At 41.2% G+C, this 25,491-nt stretch overlaps 1 protein-coding gene across 2 annotated transcripts in view; it reads right to left on the bottom strand.

Moving 5' to 3' along the window:
* The window catches only part of DPP10 (dipeptidyl peptidase like 10), a 784,532-nt gene that overhangs the window by 374,245 nt on the left and 384,796 nt on the right, over window positions 1-25,491 (bottom strand). The window contains exon 1 of one of the 2 annotated variants that reach the window (XM_020779615.3): window positions 21,325-21,542. The exons of the other annotated variant lie outside the window; for it this stretch is intronic. Within the exon in view, the coding sequence (XP_020635274.3) occupies window positions 21,325-21,408 (84 nt within the window). The 5' untranslated portion in view covers window positions 21,409-21,542. Of the gene's footprint in view, window positions 1-21,324; window positions 21,543-25,491 lie in introns of those variants that run through there. 2 annotated transcript variants of the gene reach the window in all.

The raw sequence follows: 25,491 nt of genomic DNA, 5'->3' as shown, positions 1-25,491 counted from the left end.
TCCCCTCACCCACATTTGGTACAGATATCCAACTATACTATAAAATAAGATAAAACTTTATTAATATTATGATGTTAATAAGTATATATTGGGATTAAATACTTATAAGCAAATGAGGTACAACATCACAGTGCTTTTCTGCTTGAAGCTCTGGTCTGAACAAGACATAAAGATTTATGTCATTAATGTGCATAGCCATTCTCATTTGACAGGTGCCTCAGCTGAACTCTCTCCCTAGTCTTCCTTGGTCTGGCTTTCCATTGGTTACATAGATAGCACACTAGATATTATTTAGACTATGAGAAACATGCATGTCTTTCAGCTTCTGATCCTGTCAACCACTCCCTTGTGCATCCCCATTTCCCTAGTTCACAAGTTATTTCAGTCTTGAACTAGAAATGTAAATACCTATATGAAATTGGAAGGAATTTTTCTCCCTCCTTGGAAGGACATAAACATTACATTATTACTACAAAAAATTGGAAATTAGGGCTGAAAATTGTCCTTTTTCTTCTCTTTTGGAAAGAGTGAAATACTTAAGATATTTAGTATCAAAATTACAAACTTACATCCAAGAAGTATACCTTGACCTAGATAGTGCCACCATCTTTAGGGTTTCCTTAATAAGAACTTTCTGAAATTTATACATTTCTTAACAAATGTCATAGAAAGAATTTGTGAGAGGAAAGGGAATGGACAGGTTCATTTCTCTAGTCAGATGGCTTTGAGTACTTCGCTCTTTAATGTCTGGTTCTGAAACTCTGTGTGAAGTGGCTTATTTTTCTTTCTTTACCTTCTCTTCCTCGCCCCCGCCCCTGACAGGTTCCTCATATTTAACAACTACCTAGCAGGCACACATAACATGTTCCCTTCCATGATGAAAATCACTTTACCAACTGAATTGAGCCAGTGCAGAGAGTTAAGAACTATATGTGGTTCACTTTTTAAAAATAAAGAGTTTACCAAAAATGTGTCAAGTTCTTCATCAATGAGATTGAAGGAGTTTGACTTTTTTTTTTTTGAAGCGGAAATTGGGATCGAGCAAAAGGGACCAATGTATCCATTTCTAGTGTACAGGATCTTGCTGTGAAAATGTGCCTGCCTTCTTCTGGTAATCCAATTTGAAGACACTAAAAGGTAGTCTTAATCTACAGTCATTTCCACCTTGTCTTTCCTATCAAATCTATGAGGTACAAAGAATCAATTACTAAAGAGCTCAGTGTTTTCATGTGGAGATATATTATAATTGTATATTAAAGATGAACTGAGAGTAAATATCCCTAATTAATTATTTGGGTTTAGAATTTACATTAGCAGAGTTTTAAAAATTAGCATAGAATTAACTATCATATTGCATAGAAGGCCTTGGAAAATATACCCTGCATTTTTGCTTTCAGAAACACAGAAATTTTACCAAATATTTATGCTTTGACTGCTTTACACTCAGGCCAAAAAAACAAATAGTACATATGCTGCTTTTCTACATATATTGACTATCAGAACCTGCTGTACTATTTATTTATTATTTATTTTATTTATTCAATTTATATGCCACCCACTCTACCCGAAGGTCTCTGGGCGGCACACAATTAAAAAACAATTAAAATACAATAAAAGATAAAACAATTAAAACACAATTAAAATACAATCTCAAAATTGCCATCAGGACCCACAGTTGATGTAATTTCAATCAAAAGCCTTCTGGAACAGGAAGGTTTTGACCTGGCGCCGAAATGTCATAAACGTCGGCGCCAGACGAATCTCAGTCAGGAGGGCGTTCCATAGTCTGGGGGCAGCTGCCGAAAAGGCCCTTTGTCTACAAGCCATCCCTCTTACCTCCTTAAGGGACAGCTCTTTCAAAAGGGCCCCCTGGCTAGATCTTACCTGCCAGGTAGGCTCATATGGAAGGAGGCGGTCCTTCAGGTATCCAGGGCCCAAGCCGTTTAGGGCTTTATATGTCAAAACAAACACTTTGAATTGGGCCCAGGCAGCAACTGGTAACCAATGTAACTTAAACAGAATCAGCTTGATGTGTTCCCTAGCGGCTCCACCACTCACCAGCCATGCAGCTCGATTCTGGACCAGCTGCAGTCGCTGGACCGTCTTCAAAGGCAGCCCCACGTAGAGCACATTGCAGTAATCTACACGAGATGTTACCAGTGCGTGTGTAACTGTCATGAGACTCCGCTCATCCAGGTAGGGCTCTAGATGGTACAATTTCCGCTGCTGAAGGAAGGCGCCCCTGGTCACCGAGTCCACCTGGGCTTCCAGAGTTAGACTGGGGTCCAGGAGCACCCCCAGGCTGCGGACCCTGTCCCTATGATCTTCTGACAGTATTAAAGTTTTGAAAATAGGTTTGGGAACCCAAATGACTGCTTTGTTCGTTTTCTTTTATGATGAATATAAATAAATTTTTTCTCCCTTTTGCATAGCACATACAAAAAATGAGAAGTTTCCTTAAAACTTGTTCTTCCATCCTTTCCCCCAAAGTTTTCTGTTTTGCCCTAATGTACAAACCATTATACCAATGTTCTCTGAACATATACTACATTTGTGATGATATATTAAGTATACTATTTTGTTTTGTTTTCACTTTAACCCTGGGGAATGTGCGTGGGGAGGTATTACAAGAATTTGGGAGCAGCATCCATATATAAGCACAAGACAAGCTGCTCTGATCCACTTCTTAACTATTTTATGAATGATTATGTTTCAGCTTCAACTCCTGAGATCATAGGTCATCCAATTGTCTTTTGTAATGGATAAATGCAGTAATTTATCAGCAGCAGAATTGTTCTTTTTATTATCTTGTATTCGTGAATATTATTTGATCTAGCTTAGTGAAGCATAAAAGAACTGCATGTTTAAAAGTTGAGACTGAGACAGCTCATGTTTCATGGTTATTTGCACAGCCCTGAAAAGCAGCACAATCCTTCTATAGAGTGTGTTGCCAAATTATGTCGGCCTCTACTAGGAGATAAAAAGGCAGCAGTGGCAATGAACAAGAAACTGACTTTTCACCTTCCTGTCATACTCCTTCAATAGAAATACAGTATGTGGGAGAAACTGGAGGTGTAGATACAAACCTTGGATATACTATTGCTGTGCACTGTCAGGGATGACCAGCTCCAGATACAGAATGATGAAGACCAAATTAAGGCATGAAAACCCAATAGAAATATGATTGCCAACTTCCTGAAACATTCAGATGAAAAGCACTGCAGCCAATTCAAGTGATGAAAACCAAAAAGTAATACCATAGAAGTCTAAAAATTCATACTGATAAGCAAGGGTGAGCCATTCTAGCAGGGCTGAAGATATTGTATTTTTCCGTGTATATGACTCCCCAATGTATACAACGCCCCCCCTAATTTTGTTCCTTGCTGGAGGAGGAGGAGCAGTCCATCTCTTGCTGCTGCTTCCTCTGCTGTCCGATCACATCGCCACCTTATCCCCTGCCTGGAGGGAGCCCGCAAGTGGTGCTGGAGGAGGCAATCCAGTGGCGGAGGCAGCAGCAGGAAGAGGCAGAGATGGAGATGGAGGCAAAGGAGCAGCCATGCTCAGCCCATTGACTGCTGCCACTGCCACCAGATCACCTCCTCCAGCACCACTTGCAGGCTGCCTTCAGGCCGGGGACAAGGTGGTAACATGAGCAGGAGGTGTGCCCTGGCACGTGGAGGAGGTGATTGGACGGTGGCAGCAGCAGTCAATGGGCTGCTGTGAGAGATGGACGAGAATGGCTACTCCTTTGCCTCTGCCTCCTTCCATATATAAAACGACCCTCAATTTTTCCTTTGATTTAAGAAAAAGTGTTGTTTTATACACAGAAAAATATGGTAAGTTTTCAGATTTGCCAGCAGCCTACAGTCCATACTCTATAGAAGGGAGATGGGCTAAAGGGAAAGGGATTAACTTGTATATTCAGTTCTAGAAGGGGTAGCCATGTTAGGTTGTACAAGCAATATAGTGAAAACAAAAGTAAAAGTAAAAGTAAAAAAAGTAAAAAAAAAAGTGGTGGCACCTTAAAGACTAGCTCAAATATTTGTTTAAATTCAGACTGATGAAGTGCACTTGTCCTTGAAAACTCAAATTAAAAAAATATTTAAGTTACTCTTGAAGATGCGACCATGTTTTTGTCTCTTTTTTACTTTTTATATTTATTTTGTTTTGCTTTTTTAGAAAAGTATTGATGCAATTGCTATAAAAGTTGTTTCAATGACTTTGGGCTAATTGAAAAAAAAGGGTTTAACTAAATTCTTTAGAAACTGAAAAATTCACCTTGCATCCTCCAGTAACCAAAAAACTTTCAACCTTTTAAATTGTCAGGTATGGGAGAATCAGTGCTGGAAGGCCCTTAAAACCTGGCAAACTTGTCTCCATTTTCCTCTAGGAAGCACAAGGGGCCTTTCCGAGAAAAAATTAAATCATTTAGAATTTGGAATATAACTGAAGAGGCTAAGGGACCCAAAGAGTTCTGGAAGCTGAAAAAATAGTCCATGGGCTGTCTGATGTCCACCACTGCTATGAAGAATGCACATTTGGGTGACAATAACAATTTTAAAAATATATTTCATTCTAAAGTGGACATTTAAACCTCTAAACTATGTGCTTACTGCTAGTTAGCATCATTCCACTTAGCCTGCACACAGAAATATAGGCTGTGTTGTGTGATTGTATTCTTTTTCTCTCTCCCTCTTTATGACTTTCACTTTCACACAAATACACACAACCCTCTCACCCAGAGGTTTTTGGCAGAGGCACTCCCCACTGACTAATTCATGGGCCACAAGATGCCTCTTCTAAAACTACAAAGTAAACATGTGTTACCAATGAAACCATGTACTTTGACTCCAGTGAAGCTACGCTGCCTAAGGGGTAAAGATGTAAGTACTGTATATCTATGTCCAATCCATATCAATATATGATTCCCTTTAAAGTTTGCTCTATGCATTAAAGAATCTCTTCTTCTTCTTCTTCTTCTTCTTCTTCTTCTTCTTCTTCTTGGTAACTTAACAGATTAACTTTTGCTGACGCCAGATGCCATAAACAATTCTAACATTATATAGTTGCACATTCTCATATACTTTAAGATGGCATTTCTTATTTACATGAAAATTAGTGAAAAAACAGGAAGTAAACTACTTGGTTCTTCCAGGATATCTGTCTCCCCAACTTACAGCTTGCAGGTAGCTTGAGCATGTTCATGTAATAGGATTTAGGGAATCTGTGTCTTTCCAGATTTTTTTTTCTACAATTCCTATCTTTCATTGTCACTGGAAATTCTGGCTCTAGAGACTACAGCCTCCCCCAACATATAATCTCAGCGCTGCTCATTAATGTAGGGGTGTTGGTTTCAAGCTCTGCACTTAAACAAGACAACTTTTGAACTCTGAATATTCTTTGGCAACCTGTGCTATATTTTTTGCTGTCACCCATGAACCTTTTAAGAGCCTGAAATGTGTCTGAAAGTATACAGTCATTCATCAAGAACTGGGTGATTCATGGCAGAAGATGCTATTAAAACATTCATTTACTCTGTGCCTGTCTTTAATATTTCATCTTTGCACTTGGAGGCTGATAGGTCTACTTCTACTTCTTCCACTATTAACTGAAAGTTTTGTTGGCTTATTTAAAAAATTCAAGCATGGATGTCACTCACAGACTTGAATCATGAAATATAATGTGTTAACATTTGTGCTTGTAGAACAGAAATAGTATGATTCACATCTGTAAGAAACCACACTCTAACATTTTCTTTGTAAATGCATGTATTTTTCTACTAATTTTTATTTTCCCAGTCTATGCCTATATTCCAATTTAGAACTGTTGAAAAAAACCCCATCATTTTTTGACAAAGACAAGAAACATCCATTTTGTATTTGAATATGTCTAGAATATGAAATAATACAGAGATATATAAGCTGAAACTGCCTTTGCACTGTGTGAGTCAAGTATTCCATCAGGTAGAAAATACACAGAATATCAGTTTTAGCTTATGTGCCTTAGTGTTATTTCTTATTTCAAACACATGCAAATACAAAATGGAATCAAGATAACTAGACAGAAACAATTCCTGAGGCAATGATTAGGTAAGGTGAACAGTTATACACAGTAGTGCACATAACAAATCACACAAAGGGGAACATGCAGTATTCAGTTATATGGGTTTACTAAAAAGTAAAATAACTCAATATAATCACTTTAGTCACAAGGTTTATAAGCCAATAACAAACCCTATTCATTGCTGTTCTGTGATCCTGGCTTGTTTGGAATCAGGAAACCAGGACCCTGGGTAAGACATCAGAATAAGGTTCACTTTCATACTTAGTTTTACCTATTCATGTAAAAGGAAAAGCAAAGCAGAAACAAGTTGCACCCACCAGCATGCTGCTTATTTAAACTATAATAAGCCAGGAATAATGCTTATCATTATATGTGAACAGATCTTTATCCAGAACAAATGGACATGAATATAATTCAGGACAGATATTTATTTATTTATATTTATTTATTTATTTATTCTCAAGGGCATGGGGCAATATGAGAATTTGTATTATTTCAGCAGAAGAATGAGAGGAAAGTAGTAAAATGAAATCATTGTAATAGAAATCACTTCATAAATCTGGAGCAGGTCAGGAGTTGGCCATGAATCCTACTGAATTTCCTGAGAACATATACTGTAGTATACAGTATAAATTTTTTTCCAACAATATGATTGCATGCCATAATTGATTTTTCACATGTAGTATAGAAATGTATGTAAAACTGCATTGAAATTTTAAAATACAGAACCCAAGAGGGAGAGATTAGACCTATCAACTGCTTCCTTGCTTCCTTGCTTGTTTATCCAGTGGAATGCATAAAGAGAAATAATCTGTCCAAGATGGAACACAATTTACAGCTTTGCGCTCTCTCTCTTTTCCTCCTCCTACTTCTCCTCCCCCTTCTGTAAGTACTATCTGCTTTTTTGTAAAAGTTCTTACAATGTTCATACCTGTAGGAAATGTGTGATTATTTTCATCTGTTGAGAAACAGAAACATTCATCAACTAGCATGCTGCATGGGTACATTATCGTTCTTTTTATTTGTTTGTTTTTTAATTGGTTGTATCTGCTGGCTATTCAATGTCTGTGGTTTTTCTTACTCTCATTAGGAGCTATTGTCTGTAAAAGGTAAAGGTTCCCCTTGACAATTTTTGTCCAGGCATGTTCGACTCTAGGGGGCGGTGCTCATCTCCGTTTCCAAGCCATAGAGCCAGCGTTTGTCCGAAGACAATCTCCCGTGGTCACATGGCCAGTGCGACTTAGACACGGAACGCTGTTTACCTTCCCACCTAGGTGGTCCCTATTGATCTACTTGCATTTGCATGCTTTCGAACCGCTAGGTTGGCGGGAGATGGGACAAGCGACGGGAGCTCACTCCGTTGCGTGGATTCGATCTTACGACTGCTTGGTCTTCTGACCCTGCAGCACAGGCTTCTGCGGTTTAGCCCGGAACGCCACCACGTCCCTACTGCCACCACGTCCCTACAACCACATCCCTACTGCCACCACATCCCTACTACCACGTCCCTACTGTCTGTAATCAGACAGAAAGTTGCTACAAATGTGAATGCCACTTGAATTCAACAAGTAGATTTGAGGCAGTTCCTTTAGGTTTGGAAGGAAGCTCTCAGGCATTTTCTGACTTTTTTTAAAAATTCAGCCAAGGTCAGAATGATGTAAAACAGGAAAAGCTGGCTTCAATTTAATGTGGATGTCACTCCCTTTACTAGAATTCCCATGGTCTAGCATTGTTTTAAATTTAAAAGCAATGCACAGCAATGATACACTTAATATTTCTTTAGAAGTATCTAATCTGCTTGAACAAAGAAGTCAGTTACATTGCTTAAAAAAACAAATTAAATTGGGTTTAGCCTGTTTTAAATTGCTGTAAAATGGATGAATACATGATGCACATGTAAGAACAGATTAATTTGTTAGGGAATTGTATTTTTTTGGAGTGGCAGAAAGTTTTTTTAACTCTTCACCAGAGGTCCATTTATTTTAATGCAGATGTGGAATCGATTAAATTAAATTGATTCCTCCTATGTAACTGCTTCTGTCTATGTTAATTTTTAAGTAGCCCTCCCACTGGCTGACTCTCTCAGCCACCTGCCCCTGCTGTTGTTAAAAGTGGGGAGTGGGGGAGAACGCCAGCGGCCAAGCAGCCTCCCGCAGAAGCCCCCTGCAGCTCACTTGTCCCAATCTTCTTCCAGTCTTGGGGTGGGAGGTGGGGGGGATGGATGAGGCAGCATCAACCCAAGGAGGTGTCTCTTTACCAAGCCAGCGCACAAACCCGGGAACTGGCAGCTGAAAGGCAAGTAGGCAAAATGTTGTCTTTGCCTCTATCTTCCCCACTCCAGCCAGCCAGTTTCAGCCCGTCTCTCCTCCTTTACCCAGCTGTGTGCATGTGTTTTGTTTGTGCATTTGCAGCAGGAGCCGGCCGCTTGCCACTGGTGGGCTCTCCAGGGCATGTCAGCTCTCACAAGACACTGCTATACACACAAAGGCTTTTCTAGTGCTGGTTTGCTCAGTTGTTTCCTATTGCACTTCTCTCCTCCAGCAGCACAGATCCATCCATTCCCACCTACCTGCCTCTGTCAAGAGCATCCCTTCAAAAACACTAGATTAAACATCTGCTCCAAGGGAATGTGAACTGCAATTCAAATATCTGCCACATGACTAGGAGTGGGTTTAACACCCTTTCATTTACACCAACACATATTCCAAACTATTGTTTTAATGCAAAAGAGCCCTGATGTTGCTATTTCTGAGTCATGTAATCCCACTCTCATGGGTGGTCATGAAATCACTTGTTCATTCCTGGGAATGTTGTCCATCAGAAAGCTGACCACCAGATTGAAATTAATTGGGAGTCTGGCTGCCTGTCTTGGACTCTGCATAGTCCTGAAGGAGAAACTCCTTGAGACAGTAGACAGCTCAGATGAATACCATTGTGCCTAATCTATAGGTGATGTTTCTGCAGTGATAAGGAAATTTAGAAATATAATAAGAATATAAACCTCATAGGGTATGAATTGTGCATAAATAATTTATTTGTTTTGATATGGCTTTTATTTTAATGACCTTGTGTGTAATAGCTTCCAGATTGTCCCTGATATAGAACTGTGTCCCCATTTTTACAATGTAGAAATAGTGTATTACTGTACATGTTCTTAAAGCAGATATCCACAGAGAGCAGGATAAATCTGTAGTAATTTGTCTGTTTTTTTTAAATTAAGTAATAAAATCAATTGACACAGCTTTCCTATGGAGAAAGAAATTTCTGGTTCATTTATAATAATTGTTTTGTTCTTTCCAGGTAGAAACAGATTTCTGCCTCTGTTCATAAAAAATCAGAAATCCAGGTGTTTACTGCAACTGTGATTAAGTCAGTAGTTTCTCTTCAAACAGCCACAGAAAATCCAAGAGTTCATGGTCTTTCTAATTCAGGTCACATTTAATTTCTTCTAAATTGTTCGTATTTATATCCCCGCCTTTTCATCTTACCTCTTTCACAGTCCATTTACCATGTTGGTTCACAACATGAATTAAATGAGATACATGGTGTTTTTTTTAAAAGTTAGAATATTTAATTGAAATTAAACACACTATTAATTAAAAGCAGGCATTTAATTGAAGCAATTTTAAAACCATTTAAAACACAGCAAATTAAGAAGTGCACAGCATCTACTGTTAAAAAAGAAAAGAAAAAATCTTCCTTAACTGCCAGCTAGTGGTAAAAAATCCTACCTAAATAAAAAGGTTTTTATTTATGACAGAAGCAGAGTTGGGTGGGGGGTGGCAGCCTAACCTCTTTTGCAAAATAGTTCCAGAGCTTGGGAACTACTGCTGTGAAAGCCACATCCCATTTCCTGCATAAGATAGTAATGGAGAAACTGTAAACACTTAAAAAACACTTCATTCATTCATTCATTCATTCATTCATTCATTCATTTCATTTCATTTCATTTCATTTCTCTACCAACCATCTAGTGGTAGGCCACTATTCTGGGTAGTTTCCAACAGTTAAAACACCTCATAGGGGACCTTCCACCCATCTGTCAAGTAACTGTGTTATTATACAATAATAGTCAAGAGTTCTGTGGTGATCTTGTAGATATTCAGCTTGTTTGTGTGCTGACTTTGTACAGACTAATACAGAGACAGGCCTTGTCTCTGTATTAGTCCTTGATGGCAGTAACAGTGCAGCTTAGTAAGGGATAAAGTCCATTGCAGTAGACCATCCTGTTTGTCCTTGGGTAAGCCACACAGTCCCAGGGCGTCCCCCAGAAGATGGGAATGGCAAACCACTTCTGAGTATTCCTTACCTGAAAAACTTTAAAAAGGGTCACCATCAGTCAGAGCTGACTTGATGGCACATGACGGTGATGATGACTGGAGGCTGAGGTAAATTTCGGGAAAAACTGAAATCATCAAGTGAAGCTGGAAATCTATATTCTAGACAAGTCTACTCTCTGGGATGCAAGACATAAAAGGACGCCGTTTAAATTTCTTAGAGGCTTTCCCCATCTATCTTAGTAGATCTGATGCTGTTTGCTGAAAACTGAGACTTTTTCCACACACAAAATGTACAGTTCCAGAAGAAAAGTTGTACAGTTCAAAACTAAGTAATGCAGGAGTTCTTTTATACTAGCTGGTGTAAAAATATGAGAATGGGGGGAAAGTAAAATAAATTCCAAGCTTCTCTAGAATGGCTTTTTTTTTACTGACAGGTCTGAGACAATTCAGTCAACATTGCCAGAAGTGGAATTTAAAACCAACATTCCTGGAATGACTTTGCAGCTCCCATTTTGAAACAGGCATAAACATCTATACATGATTTTTTTGAACTCTTGAATTTTTAATGCATCATCTACAGATAAGCAGTGCCTAGCCTGATGTGGGCCAGTGTGGGGCAAAAACTAGCAGTTGTTTCTCTTTTTTTCTTGGTCTAATAAAGTATCACCCCTTCCTTGCCTTTGAATTGTCCAGTCTAATCAAGTTTAGACATTTATTTTCCCCATGGCAAGGATATTCCGCGCAGACTCCACTCTATAGTGGCCTGTAATTATACTATAAAGGAAATGGATTCTAAAATACGAGGAAAGACTTTTCCTGACAAGTCTTGTGAATTTGTCAATGTTATGATAATGGCAGTGATGCTGTAAGTGCCCAACACATTCTTAAGTGCTATGTTCAGGTTCCCCCCACTATTCTTTTATCAGTTTTGCCTTCTTTTTTAAATGTTCTTCACCCTACACACATACTGAAGGACATCATGATTTTTTTTTGCATGTAATCACACTGCTGAATAAATCTCACAGCTGTATTACAGCAAAATGTCAACATCCCCAACTTACGTCAGCATACCACTATGCTGCTCTGCTGCCTGTAGAAATTGTCTGTCCTTGGTTTCTTGTGAACATACTGGACTGGAAGGCAGCAGACTAGAGTGCCAGCCTTCCTCATCTGCCATCCTTTGCCATAACTCAAGCATCACTTTAAAACTGGAATACATTTTCTTCTGGTTCCTTTATCCCTGTTTTATCCCAACACACACAAAAAACCAGAAGTGATTGTGATGATTTGTGTTTTTATGTGTATTAGAGTGGGATATGTAGTCCTAAGATTGTCCCAATAGCATCCATTTTGATTTAAAGTCTGTTTGGACGGACGATGAATCGCTGTCTTCTCTGGAATGCTCCTTAGCATTCCACTGGGCCTCGTTAACTCTTTCCACACAAACATCTTGCATCTCAGGGTTGCTTCCAATTGTATGAAGCGTCTCATTGCAGTAATCCCCAAAGGAACCCTGCTGAACTTGGAAAAACCTTTGCATCAAGCCAGGTTCTGTGCTAAGAAAACGTTTTAAAAGGACGTTTTCCTGATAAAGCTCACGTATCAGGAAATCTCTTTCCCTAATTTTCTGCTTGGCTTCCTCGAAAAATCTCGAAGCCATTTCTAAGAGTATATCTACGGTTTCTGACTGTTTTTTCTCCTCCATATCTGCTGGCCCTCTAGCCTTGGCTAGGTCAGCGAAAACAAACAAAAAGGAGAGAAAAAAAATTTAAAAATCTCCTCTGCACTTCTGACCAACTGCTGTCCCTTCTGCTATCCTAAGATAGGCGAGAGAACAAACAGCTGCCAAACCAAAATAAAATTAAAAATCTCTTCTGCACTTTCGACCAACTGCTGTCCCTGTGACCCTAAGGTCTGTGAGAGGCCAGACAGCTGCCACCATGTAAACAGCCCCGTATCTCCAAAGAGATTTATGGGGGTGCAGGAAATCGGGACGAGTAAGAAAACCAGACAAACTTCTAACTGCTGAGCAGAGCCAATTAAACTCAGCCAAGTTCTGTCTAAATTTTCTTCCTCAGAGGCCAATCTCCTTATTAAGAAAGCAACACAGACATAACCATGAGATATACTCAGAATGATTTGGCTCTGAAAGTTTGGTAGCAAACCCACGTGGCCAATTAGACATTCAGCTGGTCTGTTCAAGAAACAAAGCTTCTACATAGAAATCAATCATTACTGTTTTTTTTATTAAAAAGAATTACTTTAGAAAAGGTTTCAGTTGATAGTAAAATATTTCAGTAGGTACATTTTCATTCAAGACCAACAGAACACACCACTCCCCCACTCCAGCTAAAAAAATAAAGAAATGAAACTATGCTAACTAACATAAAGCATAAATCATCCATCTCACGTGTCTTGGGTCTTCAAAGGCTGATGCTAGATGAAAACCAGTCCATTATGGGAAAAGCACGTGTCTGCCCCTTTCTCAGGCAAACACCATCTTTCTTCTCCTCTCTCTTCCTTCTTCTTCCCAGAATGCCTCCTGGGCCTTGTTGTCCCGCCTAACTTTCTCATGGAGCTTCAGTTGTTATCATTCTTTGTGGCAGAATTATTTTGACTACGAAACTCTCTGCTCTCTACTCAGCTTAGCAACGAGATAACCAGAGAGCGAAGCTTCTCTGAAACAGCATGTAAAACTTTCCTACTACAGAACAGACTTTAAATCAAAATGGATGCTATTGGGACAATCTTAGGACTACATATCCCACTCTAATACACATAAAAACACAAATCATCACAGTGATTACATGCAATGACTGGATAAATAAGATATGAAAAGTGGCACAATAATTAAAAATTTGTGAGAAAGTGAGATGAAAGTATTATCTATCATTGAATAATCTGAAAATTAATATGCATGCATGCTTCACTGTTTCCTAATTATCCAACTTGTTCTAATGATCATCTATATTAGGTTCTGTGTGAATTCAGGTGTATCTGTGTACTATTCTAATTGCTCATTCAATTACGTTTATGGACAGCCAAAATATTTCTTCAACATCTTTTGAGTAAATTATTGGTTAATATAAATTATATTACTGTATAAAAAAACAATAGGAGTCTTTTGGGCAAAATACAATGCAATGTTAGCAGAGTGAAAATGTGTAGTCATGATGGATTACACCTCTTGTGCCAACACTTCCACACCCACTTGTGCAAAAAAAAAAAAAACCCACACACAAAAAACTAGTATTGCACTTGCTCTAAACCAGATTTCACAACCAGCAGACATTGTTGGACGGGACTGTGGTTACATTTATCAAACAACATTGCTCCACTATGGAAAAGAAATAGTAACAGCAAATTATTTTAATGTAATTACTATAATAATAGTAAATTATTCTAATAGTAGCATTTTATAATGAGATGGGACATATGCTAAATGCCTGCAAGATCCCTTACAATTCAGGGATCTGAATTGCAAAAATTGGGATTAGACAGAGGAGGGTTAACAGAACTGGTAGGTCTGTTGCATATTACTTTTATGAGGATGGCCAAATGAGCAGATTCTCTTTCTAATTGCAGAGATTGCTCTTTTTAGTGGCAAGAGGAAAATGAACTCATATTCCTTGTGCATTCCTTTGGCTGTGAAATGTAGTAAGGAAGATGCTTGAGTGAATGGGAACAAGTTGTGGTTGCAACTAGAACTGCTTCTGATGAAATGTTAGAGCTGGAAGATTTCTTTGGAGATAGAAGGAGCTGAGCTATCCTGCTCAAAATCGAATTATATGAGATCTAAACTATGAGCCTCCATCTATGCTCAACCTGTGATTCACAGATAAAGACAACTAAAGCTTTAGGTTTTCTGTAAACTCATTCAGAGAAAATAAAGGCACAGATTGAATATTTGAAGCCAAGAGATCTCACTGTTACAAGGACTGTGTTGTCTCTATAAGCAGTTGGTCAACTGCATTGCACATAATCTAGGTCCATTTTAATCTGTTTTAAGACCTGTTTATGGGGTTTGATCATTTTGGTGGATGATGTATACTGGGAACTGGATAGGGGTGTGTGTCCTTCTTGAGTATACTGGACTTCTCAGTGGCTTTCAATCATGGTATCCTTCTGGGCCATCTTTCTGGAATGGGACCTGGAGGCACTGTTTTACAGAGGCGACAGTCCTTCCTGGTAGGGAGAACTCAAAAAGTGGTGCTGGGGGACTCCAACACCCTAGCTGTTGGCCTGCAGGGTCCCTCCAGGTTCTGTTTTGTCCCTTATGCTATTTAATACCTAAATGACACCACTGGGAGATATTGTCTGGAGTTTTGGGGTTCGGTGTTACCAGTATGCACATGGCACACAAATTTATGTCTTCTTTCCATCTAAATCCAAGGGAGCTGTTTCAGCTCCAGATCAGTGTCTGGTGCCAGAAATAGACTGAAGGAGGGTGAATAAACTGAGACTTAATCTAGACAGGACAAAAGTGTTCTGGTCAGTCAAAAGGAAGATCAAGGAATAAGGATTCAGTCTGTGTTGGATGGGATTGCACTTCCTCTGAAAACACAGGTTGGGTTTGTTCCTGGATTCGTTTCTGAGCCTGGATGCCCAGGTTTCGGCAGTGGCCAAGAGGGCCTTTGCACAATTAAAACTAGTGCACCAGCTGGTTCATGGAGACATCTAATCCGGTAATGGTGACACATGCCTTAGTTAACATCCCAGCTGGATTACTGTAATGCAATTGACATGGGGTTGTCTTTGGAAAATTTTCAGGAACTTCAAAACACTATGGCCAGACTGTGAACTGGGGCTAGTTACAGGGATCATATCAACCCCCTGTTAGAGCAGCTCCAGTTGCTGCCAATCTACTTCTGAGGACAATTAAAAGTGCTGATTTTGATCTATAAAGTCTTGGGTGCAAGCTATCTCAACGATTGCACCTCCCTTTATGAGCTTTTCTGAATGTTAAGATCATCAGGAGAAGCCTTTATCTTGGTCCTGCCACCCTCCACGGGTGTGTTTGGTGAGGACACAGGAGAAAGCCTTCTATGTTGCTGCTCCCAGACTCTGGAATTCCCTCCTATTGGAGGCAGGCTGGCCCCATCTTTGCTGTTCTTCTGTGTAGTGATCAGGGGATCAAAAGGCTGATAGTTTAGATGACCAATGAATACAGAAGGCTCCTTTTTATTAACCTTACAAATTGTTGATAGTACAGTCAACCCTCGACTTACAAACTTAATCCGTTCTGGAAGGAAGTTTGTAAGTCGAAAAGTTCGTAAGTCGAATCAGCATTTCCCATAGGAATGCACTGAAAACCAATTAATCCATTCCGGCTGTTTTTGGTTCTTAGGTCGAGGAGTGGTTTGTAATTTGAATCATTAGTTCCCACAGGAACTAATGCAAAGCCGGTTAATCCGTTCCTACCACTAGGGGCAGAATTTTTTTATTTTTTTCCTTTTAATCTAAGATGACTTAGGTTTTTTTTAAAAGGGGGGGGGTAAAGAGGGAGGGAAGGAGGGAACAGACACCTTTTCAACAGAACACCTTGAAAAGCACCTTTTCAGCCAAGACAAGCACCTTCTGGGAAAAAAACAAGCACCTTTCAGACAACAGATCACCTTGAAAAGCACCTTTTCAATCAAGATAAGCCAATAGAAGCACCTTTTGGGGAAAAGGGGGGCAGCAAAGGAGGGAGGGAACACCTTTTAAAAATCCATTTTTTTAAAAAAAGCCAAAAAATTAAAATACAGTCCGTACAGCACTGTATCAGGCAATACCAGGCAGTACCAGGCAGTCTGAAGACTGTCTCCAAATCCACTCTCAAAATGCTGGGAAGAGTGAGGAAGCAGACATGCACCCTCTTCACTGGCCAACGGTTAACTGAAAGTTCAAATTTCAAGCTTTCCTCACCTCCCGCACGTATTTTTGGTTTGTAACTCGAATCTAAGTTTGCTAGTCGAGTCAATATTTTTCTATCAGAGTTGTTTGTAAGTCAAAATGTTTGTAACTAGGGCCATTTGTAAGTTGAGTGTTGACTGTATATAGATAGGATAATGGTTACATAATGCCAATTAGGATTGGCCAAAGAAAGAGCCTTTGAAGTTAGCTTTCTATCTCTATGAGAAAGAGGAAGAATGGATAGCCACTCCTCCCTCGTCAGAAGCAGCTGCATCCTGAACCAGGATAGTATGCTCTCACTACAATAGATAACAGCTTAGCAACCTTGGGGAGAGGGTTCCCACACTTCTGAAAGCAGACAAAGAGCTTTCTTTTCAGGCAAGCTTTCACTTAACGGCTGGCTACTTGAATTGGGCTTTTTTAATGGATTATTATGCTTTTTTGCTTTTAAATGTGTTTTTAATTTTGATTTTATCTACCATTTTAATAGAATATGTGTTTAATTCTTTATAAAATATTTGTATACATACTTGTTTTAGCTTTTAAATATTGTCTTTTTAATTATGTAAGCCACCTTGGTCCTTTTTAAGGAGAAGGCAAAGTAAGCTATTTTAAATAAATAAATCATTAAATTGGTTGAAAATGTGCATTAAATATTATTATGTTATTGAATGTTATGTTATTAAATGTTTGGAATGCAATAATATTTCAACTTCTACTATGTATTGCTAACATGTATTTGAAGGAAGCAGTAAAAGGTTCTGTTTCAGTTCTTTTTCCAGTATGCACATAATTCTACTGGAATGGCCAGCAGAGAATATTCTTTTCATAAAGAAACTCCAGGTTCAATCTCTGGCATCTCCAGGTGGGGACAAGGAAAAATCCTACTTGAAGCCCTGGAGAGCCACTTCATGTCAATATAAGCAATGCTAAGGTAGCTAGCTTCCTATATTTCTGTTATCTAGTATAAAATAACCATGGCATGGTGTCCCAAGTATCAGAGCTTTTACTTGGGACAAAAGAAGTTGAAAGATGGTTTTCTATCCTTGTGAGTTTGGAGAAAAAGCCTGTTCAGCCATGCAGAATGCAGTGTCATCAACACATTTTGAGGGGACCAATTAACTCCACCCTCTCCATTACCACTTTCTCAAAGCAAGCATGGATGATTATGAAAAGGAGAGGTTACTGTTTGTAACCACAGTTTTCCAGGGTTCTTTTTTGTGGAGAGGAACCTATGCTCTTCAGGCCTGCTGTTCCTCCAATGAAGAAAGTGGTAATAAAGAAAGCAGAGCTAGTTTCTCATCACTAAGTGTGTTGAAGAAACTGCATTCAGTAATGGCTGGGTGGGACAATAATCTTGCAATTATCTGAGCCATATATGAAGAACGAAATATTGTTTGAGCAGAGCAGATTGCATTCATGTTGTACAAAAGAATTTCAGCACCTTCAGAAGATCTATATAATTTTAGCTCAGTTAACCATTATTCTTTTGTAGATCTTCATTGTTTTGTATTGGCTTTCCCCAGTGGTTCTCAAACTTGGGTCCCCAGATGTTCTTGGACTACAACTCCCAGAAATCTTGGCCAGCACAGCTGATGATGAAGGCTTCTGCAGCCCAAGATCATCTGAGGGCCCCAGTTTGAGAACCACTGCTAGAGATTATTGCATATTTTGTAAAGGGAGCTGTCCATCACAAGTCATACAGGAATTTTGTCTTTTCCTAGAATCATAGAATAATTTAGTTGGCCTATAAGGTCATCGAGTCCAACCCCCTGTTCAGTGAAGGAATACAAATCAAAGGACATCTTCCAGGTGGTTGTCTAAATTTCTCTTGAATGTCTCTAGTGTTGCAGTACTCACCACCTCTCAAGGTAAGTGGTTCCATTGTCATACTGCTCTAACAGTTAGGACATTTTTCCTGATATTCAACCAAAATCTGGCTTTCTGTAACTTGAGCCCATCATTGCATGTTTTTCATTTTGTATTGTTTCTCAACTGAACTGGTCTAAATTCATATCCCTGCAAAATACACTGTTTACTTCTGCCCTCCATTGTGGACAGTTTCTTGTCAAGACAATCTGGGGTGAGATTTGTGCAGCAGATAGCAATAACAGTTCTATCTCTTCCTACAAGTTGTTGCATCTCTTTTCAAATGAGATACTAAGTGTGATCAACCTTTGAGTGCCAAGCAAACACAACACTAAAGTAAGTTGTATGGCTATACAGGAAGAGAAAGTGTTTTAATATCTCAGCAAGGCACTCAAATTCACTATTCATTAGTCCTTCACTTTTCATTAGCCATCCTGTGGTTTGGGCAAATGTGTCCATTTCTCAGCTTGCAAAATAAAACAGCAAATTTTATAACATTGCAAGGTTTGCAGTGATAATTCAGTGAGGAATTGTGAGTAGGATAGATTCCAAAACAGAATTAATTGAGTACAAAAAAAAATGTGGTATTGTAGTCAAAGAGTATTCTGTAAACTTAAAAGCCAACAAATTGATCTCTCCTTCACTTAAGAATGAAGAAAAGCTTCACCACCACCACCACCATCATAATCATCTTAGAACTGCAGAGTGGAGGGAACTCTACAGATCATTGAGTTCAAGCCCTGTCAAGGAGACAGTGGGAAACCAAAGTCCAACCTCTAGCTCCACAGGCAGATACTAAAACCACTCAACTATTCAGCAGTTCAATAGCTCAATTATTCCCTCCATAACAAGTTTAATTAATGCACTCATTTTACTCAATATAGAAAGACTTCGCACAGCAAAGCTGAAACTCACTAATCATGTTTTAGAGGACACCATACAATCACAAATGAAGGCCATGTTTATAAATTTACCTTGTTTATGCATGATATTTATGAATAATTCAGCAATGAAACTAAATATGTAGACAAAGTTAGATACAAACAGTATTCTTGTACAATTTTGTAGTGGAGAAAGCAATACTGGAAGACTCTTGAAAATATTCAGATTCAAATTGAAATGTTTCTGTTTGCACACATCTTTAACTTGAAAGGTGTTTCGTAGGCTATGTTGAATAACATTATCTTATCATGAATGGCTAAGAGCAGGAGAGATGTGCCTATTTCTTATTATGTTCTGCTCAGCTCTCCTGTTCTTCTCTTTTCAATTTTTGCAACACTTTTCACAGTCATGTCAAAGGTTATAAAAACAGAATTGTTTGCAAGGAAAATTCACATGGCAACGTATTGCTAATTTAATAGTTTTGACCATTCATGATCTACTAGGAGTTACAGTAATCTATCAAAATGCAACCTAAGATGCTGAAAGAACAGACATGTCAGCCTCATTCTCAGAGGAGAATCTCTTGCTCTAAGGAATCTGATTTAATAATTCAAACATAGGATCACAAAAGTAGTGGTGGGGAGGAAAGGGAAAGCTTTAAATGCATGAAGAAAATGCTTTATATAAAAGGACTAGAAGTACAGTTCTGACAATTCAATGCCTGATTAATTTTTTCAACATTTGCACTCTTTCACACGGAGTAATGGAAGTGAATACTTTTTACAAGTGGAGACAAAAGCAAAAGAGGATAAGCAAACCAAGCCCTAAAAAAAGTAACCTGTGTTTTTTGGGTGTTGTTGTTGTTGTTGTTGTTTACTGCTTCTAGTGTATAAAGGGTAACATGACTTTCCATAACATCTCATACTCCCTGAAACACAGAGACCAGTTTGTTTCACTGCTTTCATCCCTGCTTTCTGGTGACAACATAACTGTTAAGGAAAGACAATTTCCCTGATGCTTCATGTCTATGCTAAGAGCACAGCACCATCTCTGGCAACACCAGCCCCTTCCTCGCTCAAAATGCCACAATTAACCAGTGACCTAATAGCTGACAGCCTCTACTTAGGGCCATTAATAAATGTGAGCAGGATCGGTCTTTCTCTTTGCTACTGTTGTTTAGAGTATTTTGCAACTGTATGTATGGACGGTGTGGGGTGGGGGAGCAGAGCCCTAAATCAGGGACTAAAAGGTAGCTGGTGAGTGGAAGAAGAGCAAACATTCCTTAGGATGATAAAAAGAGCTCAGAGGATAAGAAGCTGTATTCTCCATCACACCCCTGAATTTTCTAACACTTTCTTCTCCTCCTGCATACACCTGCAGATTTTCCAGCAACCATACCGTATAATACATTTCACACACTCTCACACACACAGACACACAACTTCATCCATGCACCTTCCAAAGGGCAAGCAAAACAGTGCACGCCTTAAAGCTGGGCTCAAGCCCTTGGCTTCTGTTTCTTTCAGTGTAAGTCAAAAGCTTTCTGTTCCATTTGGTAGTTAACACCCCACCCACGCCCCACACCTTCCTTGCCCATGAAAGGTCACTGTGCAAAAAGTGTTATTGTGTGTTATATATACATTAAGCACCTCTTAGTACTTTGCCTGCCAAGTAGAAACAGGCATGCCTTCCCCTTCTTTCTTTCTTTCTGTCGGTCTGTCTTTCTTTCCATCCCCCCCCCCTTCTCCTTTCTCCTCCCCATCTCTCTTGGATCAGAGGATTTCTCGCATTCGCACCCCACCCACCTCATCGCTCTTTCCTTTAGCCCCCCCCCCATCACTCCCAGACCACCTAAAATGGTCCCTTCGTCGACGGGAAGCAACCGTCGACAGCCACGTCCCAGAGGCGTCCCTTCTCCACGCGGGAGGCGGCCGGACGACACCTGCCCTCTCGCCGGCTGCGTCTGGCCGCTGAGAGCGTCCCTCTTTCCCTCCCTCAGCCCCAGCCAGCGCGACGGCACTTTCCCTTCGGTGTCTTTCTCCTCGCCATCATTCGCTACAACTTGGGTTGCTGCTCGGGAGTCCCTCGCCTCGCGCCCCCTACACCCCCCCACCCTCACTCCCCTCCCCGCCGCCAGCCCTGCTGGTCCCAACGGGGTGGCCACCGGGGGGGCCTCGACGAGGGCGAGCGAGAGGCGAAGAGCGCGGGCTCCCAAGGAGGCGGCGTGCGCGGGGCGGGGGGGAGGAGAGCGTGTGAGAGGAGAAGCACCAATAAATGGGGCGCCGGAGCGAGCGGAGAGCAGCGGGTGTCCTTCCACGGGAGGGAGCCTGCCTACCTGGTCTTGTTGAGCCTGGCTTCCCCTGGAGCCCGGGTTCGGCTGTGCCGCCGCCTGCTGCTGCTGCTCCTTCATGGCTGTCATTGTCCAGAGGGGGGCTCGCACTTCCTCTCACGGGTCCTGCAGTCGGAGAGCCCCTTCCCTCGGCCCCAATGGCATGACACAAGCTTCTCCTTCTCTTTCGGCCCGGCGACGGGCAAAGCAAAAGCAGCGGCGGCGAACGGCTGGCAACCACAAGAACAACAAGAAGAAGATCCCCGGCGAGAGGCAAGGGGGAAAGGGAACCCTGACCAGGCAGTGGCGGCACCAGCCTGCGTGCCTCTCGCTGGCTGGCTGGCTGGCTGGTTGGCGCGCTGGCTGGCTCGCTCGCCGGCTAGGCTACCGCAATCGCTCTTTTTCTTCTTCCCCCCCTCCCCTCCCCTCAGGCTGAAGCCAACTGAGGGGAGAAGAGCGAAGAGAGCGCGAAGCGCACCGAGAAGGCTGGAGGGAACGGCTCCGAAAAGGGGGCGGCTAATGAGCGCGCGGCCACCCGAAGCCGGCAGCCTCCTGGGACTTGGGTTGGCTCTCGGCGCGGGCAAGGTCTGGCATTCCGGCGGCAGCAGGGTGGGTTCCCCTCCAGGAGGGCGGCAGGACCGAAGGCGTCGCTGCTCCTGCCGCGGGCAAGTCCCGGGCTCCAAGACCTTCCTTCAGAGAGGCAGGTGAGGGGAGCGCGAAGGCAGCGGGAGAGGAGACAAGAGCGCGCGGTCTTTCTCTCTCTCTCTCGTTCTCTCTGCCTGCCTCCCTCCCTCCCTCCACCCTCGCCTTTCTCTCCCTCTCTCTCTTGCTCTCTCCCTTTCTCACAGCAGCTGGGCACTATCCCGCAGCCCAGCGCCGCTAGCGCCACAGCAGGAGCGAAGGAGGGGCAAGTGGCACACAGCTCTGCTCTCCTCAGATAGACGGCACAGACGTTTTCCCTCCTCAGCCGGAATAGACCATTCGGGCTCCCCAGGCATAGGGGACGGTGCCGGCGCCGGGGCTGTCGTCGGTAGCCGCGCTGCTGCCTACCTGGCGGCTTGTGGAGCTTCTTGTCCGTAATAACCGCCGCCGCCGCCACACACACACACACACACACCCCTCCCGCGCCGCAGCCTCTTCCTCTTGCTCCTCCTCTCGGGCTCATCAGTAGCAACTCTCTTTCCGCCTTCCCGATCTTGATGGGTTTCTGAAGGATTCACTCTCTCGAGGGAATCTCCACCGTGGGGTCGGGCAGGCAGGGCGTTCGCTCGGAGCCCTGGAGGCTGGAGGGAGCGTTGTGGGTGCGAAGGGCAAGCAGGAGAGGGCCAGGCGGGGCGCTGCCTTGAACAGGGACCGGTCCAGTTCTTCTCCCCGAGGATGGGACTTGCGCGCCCGCCCAAACAGAAACGGCAAAGCCATTGCCGGCGGGAGGCTCGTGGGCGATCCGTCCGTTTCTAGGGGAAGAGTTACGTTCTGAAGGCCATCATCACTTTTCTACAAAAACGTCTTTCGGCAAAAAGTGCTTCTAACTAGTCATGCTTCCCCAGAAAGTAAACAGATTTGATACAGATACTGTACTGTCTTCCATGTGGAAATGGAAAAAGGGAAAGAAAGCCCCAGTAGTTTCCTTCCGATCCAGAAGACGAATATGCTGTAACTCTGTGCCCAGCTATTGCCACATTCTCAAGTATGTGAGAATGAAGCAAACGAGAATCCGTTAATTATTTAACACATTTTAAAATCAACATCATGGAATCATGCAGCTGGAAGGGGCCTATAAGGCCATCGAGTCTAACCTCTTGCATTTAGCAAGGAATACAAATTTAAGGGCATCAAAACAGCTTAGCAGAGAAAGGTGGGAAGAAGAAAAAAAAGCAAACAGCGGGATTTTTTTAAAAGGACAAAGGCTAGTTTTACAAGAAAACTCCTATTTGTTTCTCAACAATCATGCTGATGCTGTCTAACATAAATTCCTAATGGTGATCTGAAAGGACAAGTGGTATCACTGCTCCTGCTGAAGGTAGCCTGAATCAATTGGAAGAAACCAAAAGGTGCATCCATATAACATATTTCTTATATCAGAGGTTGCTTTATAACTTCTTGAATCCATCAGTTGTCACAGCATTCACAAATTTTGCAGAAGCACCCAAACATTCTAAAAAATAGTATTTCAAAGGAAAAGATGCTCACATCATGCTTTCTGAAATTTTTCGAATATTTTAGTATTTATCATTGCTGAACTGATTGATCTTTAAAGGAAAAAAAAGGAAAAATATCTATTTAAAACCTGGCATCTGCTATATATATAACTAGTTACAGTCTCTTAAATCATACTCTGACAGCATCCATTTGCACTCCAGATAAATATCATCACAGCAGGCAGTCTCCCCATATGTGTGTAGGTGGCTTAGGGGCTACCCCACACCTAAATTTGGGTCCGTCACAAGCTGTCACAGGCTGCAGAAAGCCTACTTATCCTTCCAGGTAGACTCACAGAAGGTCATCCACCAGCTGAGAAAATCACCATCTCTCATTAATTTCCAGTCTTTCAGATAGGAGATCAGTAGCACTAATTCTCATGAAGGATCCAGAAAAGATAATCAAGTTTAAAGATATGTCACTGGAGGCTAAGATCAAGATCATCCACACTGTTATATTGCCAATCGTCATGTAAAATGTCAGGAAAAGATTCATTTGGAATGTGGTGCTGAAGGAGAACTTCGCAAATACCCAGAAAGATGTATAACAGAGTCCTAGACCATATCAAGCCTGAACTGATGATGAAACTGAGGCTGTCACCTTTAGGGCACATCATGAGAAGGCAGGATTTTCTGAAAAAAGCAATAATGCTTGGAAAGGTGGAAGGCAGCAGGAAAGAAGGAAGAGCAAATATGAGATGTACTGACTCCCTAAAGGAAGCCACAGGCTTGAATTTGCAAGAGATGAACTGAGCTCTTGAGGACAACTTAAAACAACTTAGATTTCCCCTTGATTTAAAAATGTTCTCCATACCCTGATTTAAATAGATAACTATTTTGGCCCAGGCTACTACTAGTCCACACAGAGAACTGAGTTTAAAAAAGAAAAAGAAAAGGAAAAAGTCTTGAGAAATCCTGTCAGCAGCTATTAGGCAAGATAGCCAAGAAGTTGCACCAAGAGAGTGTCCCAAAATCCCAGGCTGCTTGAAGTTACAGCTGATTGACAAGGATGGCATACTCCTCAAGTGCTTTGTTCTGCTTTATACTTTATGTAAAGCATCACACAGTACTCAGAACAGTCTCCTGTCAGAAATTATCTAGATGAGTCGTTCCTCTGAGACATCAACTGTTCTTATCTTCAGAAGAGTTGGAAGCATACCCAAAGTAGTGCCACTGGATGCAGAGTTATGGAGAAAAGAAGAGGAGGAAGTTCCATTCTGCTAGCAGAAGTCCACCTGCGTGATTCTTGCCAAAACACATAGGCTCCCTTTTGACCTAGGTAAGACTTTGGGAGCCTCACAATAGGGAGTCTTTAATATTGGGAAATTGCTGCTGGAATACAGCTAGTGGTTCCGATCCCTGCGGTAGTGAACCAGTGGCAACTTTCCTATAGTAAAGGGTCCACCTTTGATCCCAAGGCTCCTAAAGGCTTTGCCAGGTCAAAAGGGATCCCTAGGGTGCCTTGGAACCTGGGAAGATGGTATAGGAGGCTTTTAATTCAATTAAATAAAAGAGTAACATTGTGGGTTGATGGCATCCTCATTGTTTATGCCCACATCATTACTCAATAGGATGTTAAGCAGTAAATGTAAATAATTTTTGAATACAGAAGGAATACAGAAAGAGAGAGAGAGAGAGAGAGTCCAATGATGTGTGTGGTTTCTTTGGTAAACTCTGCCTCACAGTCAAGATTGCTGTAGCCATTTCTATACAGATTATTTGTGCTCTTTATATGGTTAGAATATAGACAGAAGGTTGATTTCATCTAATTGACAATGATTTAATTCACAATTGACTCAATTATTTCATAAATGGTCTTGAATGTAATACCCTTTAATAGATCTTCAGTTAGCCACAATTATACTCTGTGGGGTGCTATAACTAAGCATGGCAATGATGGAGCACAAAGTAGAGAAACTTTAGCAGTTCATTCATCTAATCTGATTTGTGGGTAGGCACCTGAATTCTCTAGATA

Source organism: Pogona vitticeps, chromosome 1, assembly GCF_051106095.1.
Source record: "Pogona vitticeps strain Pit_001003342236 chromosome 1, PviZW2.1, whole genome shotgun sequence".
Taxonomy (NCBI): domain Eukaryota; kingdom Metazoa; phylum Chordata; class Lepidosauria; order Squamata; family Agamidae; genus Pogona; species Pogona vitticeps.
The sequence above is the reverse complement of the archived record's forward strand: the minus strand, read 5'-3'. Positions and strand labels throughout refer to the sequence as shown.